The sequence below is a fragment of the Trachymyrmex septentrionalis genome, unplaced genomic scaffold (genome assembly GCF_001594115.1).
Source record: "Trachymyrmex septentrionalis isolate Tsep2-gDNA-1 unplaced genomic scaffold, Tsep1.0 scaffold39, whole genome shotgun sequence".
In the NCBI taxonomy this organism is placed as follows: domain Eukaryota; kingdom Metazoa; phylum Arthropoda; class Insecta; order Hymenoptera; family Formicidae; genus Trachymyrmex; species Trachymyrmex septentrionalis.
Genome location: NW_017305557.1, coordinates 26,287 through 30,835, shown reverse-complemented (window position 1 = coordinate 30,835; position 4,549 = coordinate 26,287). Strand labels below are relative to the sequence as shown.

Sequence of the window (4,549 nt, the reverse complement as noted above, 5' to 3'; positions counted from 1 at the left end):
TGCCGTCCGACGCTGGCATTCGCTACAGTCCTTTATCTTAGGTGCGGGATGTGTGTCCACTGCCACGGCTAATTGTAGTGCTTGTCGCAGCGACGATAGATTCGAATCTCCGAATCTGCCTTCACGTGTTTCGAAAGCTTGTCCCAGACGTGTTCGATGTAAACGCCGTACACGCGTAAGAGTACGACCTTCGGTATATATTACAACTGCTCGGTGCTCAGGTCTCAAATATCGGAAGAATGACACAGCGCGAGATATATTTTGCTACTGCGCGATTCGCGAGGTTCGCGCGTCTTTAAATAGTCGTTCGAGAGCGCCCAGCCCATAGTGTGAGCATTAAATTCATGCCGCTGACGATACGCGTCACGAACTGCGACGAGAAATCGCGAATGATGGGGGGTAGCGCGGAGAAGCGCAAGCACGGCGAAATGCTGCCGAGTACTATACGCGCGATCATTTGCCTGTCGAATTGCGGTAAAACCAACGTTCTCATAATTATTCGAAAGCCCGAACGGTGTACGTTTCGAAAACGTGTACGTTTTCTATTCGAAATCGTTGCAACAACCAAAATATCTCGATATTTCGAAAATTTGTTTACGTCTATCGATGAAATCGGTTATTTTACGTTCTCCAACAGCAACGTCGTTTCACCGAGTGAGGCGCGCCTAAATTCTATTATCTTTGATGACGTGGCATGCGACAAGCACGATGCTGTGAGAGAATACTTTTCGATGGGTCATCACGCGAATGTCGACTGTTTTTATCTCTGACAGACGTACGCGAGCATACCTAAACATCTGTTACGCGACAACACGAACCTTCTGATCCTTTTTAAACAGGACCATACTAACTTGAAACACGTTTACATCATGTGAATACCGACATGTTGTACGAATTTTGCGCGTTGCGCCGCAATTGTTGGCAACAAAAATATGATTGATTATATGTACTAGAATGATCCCAATAAGCTGGTGAATTATCTATGATTGTTCAACGCTTCGCACCGAGCAGGCAACAACGCTCATGACAACGAGATGCTGTCGATCATCGAGGATGCCTTCGCGAAGCCAGTCTTATTATAAATTAAATCGCGTATTCATAAAATGTGTTAGTCGAGTGACACCGGCGAGAAAAAATACATTATTTTTCTTGTACTCTGTGTATTACACGTCGACTCATGAAAAGGAAATCTGATGAAAAGAGAGAAAAAATTAGCTCCGAGAGACGTCGGCTCGTCGAGGAATTGCACGCTTCGGCGAGAAGAAATTTTCTGCGAAGGTGCATCATAGTTCGGGGATACGACGATCTATGGCAGACTGATATCGTTGAGATGCGCCCGTACTCGGGCTTCAACAGAGGCCACCACTACATACTCACTGTCATCGATGTGTTGAGCAAGTACGCGTGGACCGTACCGCTCAAGAGCAAAGGTGGAAGCGAGACGGCTAACGCTATCGCTGAGATCATTCGAGAGAGTGGAAGATGTCCGAAAAATTTACAAACGGATATGGGGAAAGAATTTTACAACGCTGATGAACAGAAAATCTTGAAAAAACACAACGTTAATCACTATTCCACGTATTTGACGTTAAAAGTGTCAGTGGTCGAGCGGATCAATCACACGCTCAAAAACGACATGTGGAAGATGTTTATACTCAACGACAATTATAAGTGGGTCGACGAGCTGCTGCATCTCATGTTAGATTACAACGCGCGCAAGCATCGCACCATCGGCATGTGACCTACCGACGTAACTTCCATGATCACCGAAAGACTCTTGGGCACAGTGTACAGCGCGATAAAGATACGCGGATCCTGCAAAATTTAAAGTAGGCGATTCGGTACGCGTGAGCAAGTACAAGACGATTTTTGAGAAGGGTTATACACCTAATTTGAGGTGTTTAAGATCGAGGTGTTTACGATCGTTAAGGTGTAGCGTACTAATTCCGTAACCTATCTATTTGAGGATTATCGTGGAAAATTTGTCGCTGGAGCATTCTATGAGTACGAGTTGCATCGCACTACTCATCCGGACGTGTATCTCGTAGAGAAAGTGTTGCGCAGGAAGAGGAACAAGGTGTACATCAAATGGCTGAGATTCGATGAATCGTACAATTCATGGATACATAAAAACAATGTTATTTGATAAAATTTTAATTGATATATTTTGTATAACAAACTAACAATATAAGTATATAAAGTGTAAAATATATTTTTTATTATCCTTTCCATTTTTTCGTTTTAGAGTATACAGATATAAAATACGTACATAAATGTATGATAATTGAAATGAAAAATAATAGTAATACATAATAAATAGCACTACATAAAACATAATAATACCTTATACAAACGTACTTATATAAACGTAAAAACATGCATGATGTGTAAATTATAATGATAATAATACATAATAGTAACACGTATGTACATTGTATGAAAATATTAAAAAATGTAGAAAGACATACACGAAGTACAAATTAAGATGATACATAAAGCATAATAATAGTTGTTTTGTGACGGGTGGCTGGTGTCACCTTGTACGGAAGGTTCAATTCTCTTTGTTGTAATGTTAGATTTATTATAGATACGAATAACGATTTCGAAGCGGGCGGTAGGCGATGCTCGTAACAATAGTAGCGATGATGGATTTCGTTCGGTAGATGCGTGTACAGCTATTTTACGCTTGGTACGACTTGGAGTGATTTCTCACAACCGTTCGACAGAATGCGAGCAATAACAAACTGGCAAATTTCGGCGGAAACTCTGGTTATTTTCACGCACTTAATGTTCTCACGTATACCGGTCACGGTAAGTGACAGAACACTGATAATACGCGACAATAATTTGGTAGGTTCGCACTTAATTCGAGAAGATGCGTTGAGAATGAGTATTGATTGTATGTGATCTTTATCGATCGGAATCGGGCAGCGAACTGAATATTCGCACGCGGAACGTGTGCTCGAGGGTCCGCTTTTCGAGAGTTGCGCACGGGGAGGTCGCGTGCCGTCTTGAGACAAACAGCGTGATTCTAACGATAATTCCGGAACAATAGTAATATGTTATAATACATATACGCTATATGAAAATATAAAAAATGTAAAAACATAATAGTAATATAAATGTTGATAAATAAATAAATAAATAAATATATTGTATATATATATATATTACAAAGGTATTCGCCAATGCCCCCACCATAATGTCTCCGTCGAGTCCAATATCATTTGTCGTCGTACGGATTCAGAGCAATTTTCGATTCGGATATCGTGTATACCTCGTGCAGTTTAGATCGTATACATGATTGACGACGAGTCATTTCGATCTATTCGTTATAATCGTCAAACGTTATCGTTCGCGCTACGACGTTACTCTTTATACCTTTCGCCTTTTTAGTGTTCTTCTTGCCGTCCACCGCGTACAACTTCGCTCTGAGACCAACGATTCGGCCATTATCGCACTATTATTTTCGTCCTTCATCAGACCGGGTACTTTTTTATTTGCGAGAGGCATACCGTACGTCAGATAATCGCTCGCGAATCTAGCGATATCGCGTTTCATAGTCTCGTAAACGTTCTCGCACTCGATGCAGTATGTAAGACTGTCTGTGTCGGTGTATATAATTTTACATTTGTTGCGAAACAGTGGTAAACATCGAATACCGCGTTGTTCATTAGTTTATACAAATTTTTCTCGAAATCGTTTTTTCGCGCGCATTCTGAAATTTGTATTAAATTCAATGTAATCGCGAAGCCATGGAGATTACGCGAATTGTATTACCCGATGGATCTTTGTTACACGAAGACCGTGACGAGTACATTGTTGCAGATTGCGGTAGTGAATGACGTAACGCTGTTTATCGTATAGCGTCGCTAGAAGTTTATGTTCACGCTTGCCGGGCGGCTTGTCGCGCATCGGACAGAACGGCAAGTCAGTGTGTTGGTCATATATAGTAGATGCTGCACATACTCGAAATCGACTTCGAGAATGTAACCGGTGGGCGAATCCAGAGCGATCGCGCTCACGTCAAAGTTCGCAGCGTCTTCGACCCATCGAAATTTGGCAATGGTTGACACATCGTCCACCCGCATAAATTGTTAATACATGAAGTACGATGACGGTTCTGACGGATCATACGAATGCATATACTTGTTATTAATCTGTGCGTATCTGCCTGAACATTAACTGAGGCCACCGCGTATACCACGCTCGATAAACACGATCATATCAATATCAGTAAGCAACTCAAACTTTACGCGCGTATGTTTTAACATCGCATCCCACGTGAAACCAAACAAAATGTAATAATGTGCTGGATCGAGATCGTAATTCGCGACACAACTTTCGCGGAAATTTTCGAAAATGTCGGCCAATAACAAGACATCAGTTTTCAAGTACAGATCACTGTACTCCCCGAGTGTTCGGATGGAAAATCGCTTTTATACGTTTGCGGCGTGAGCGTAATTGCTCTCGGATATCGCTCGTTAATGAACTGTAAAATGATTCGCGCGGTGGTAAGCGCATGTCCTGCAATTTTTCGACACAGTAC

General features: G+C 41.8%; 1 protein-coding gene across 1 annotated transcript; it reads left to right on the top strand.

The window, feature by feature from the left end:
- The first annotated feature begins 1,330 nt into the window (after positions 1 to 1,330).
- On the top strand, positions 1,331 to 1,741 carry LOC108750937. The gene has a single exon (XM_018490814.1). It carries the CDS (start codon positions 1,331 to 1,333, stop codon positions 1,739 to 1,741), a length of 411 nt encoding a protein of 136 aa, XP_018346316.1.
- The last annotated feature ends 2,808 nt before the right edge of the window (positions 1,742 to 4,549 follow it).

Coding starts and splice junctions, on each gene's coding strand:
- LOC108750937 (XM_018490814.1), top strand. CDS start 1,331: ATGCGCCCGTACTCGGGCTTCAACAGAGGCCACCACTACATACTCACT.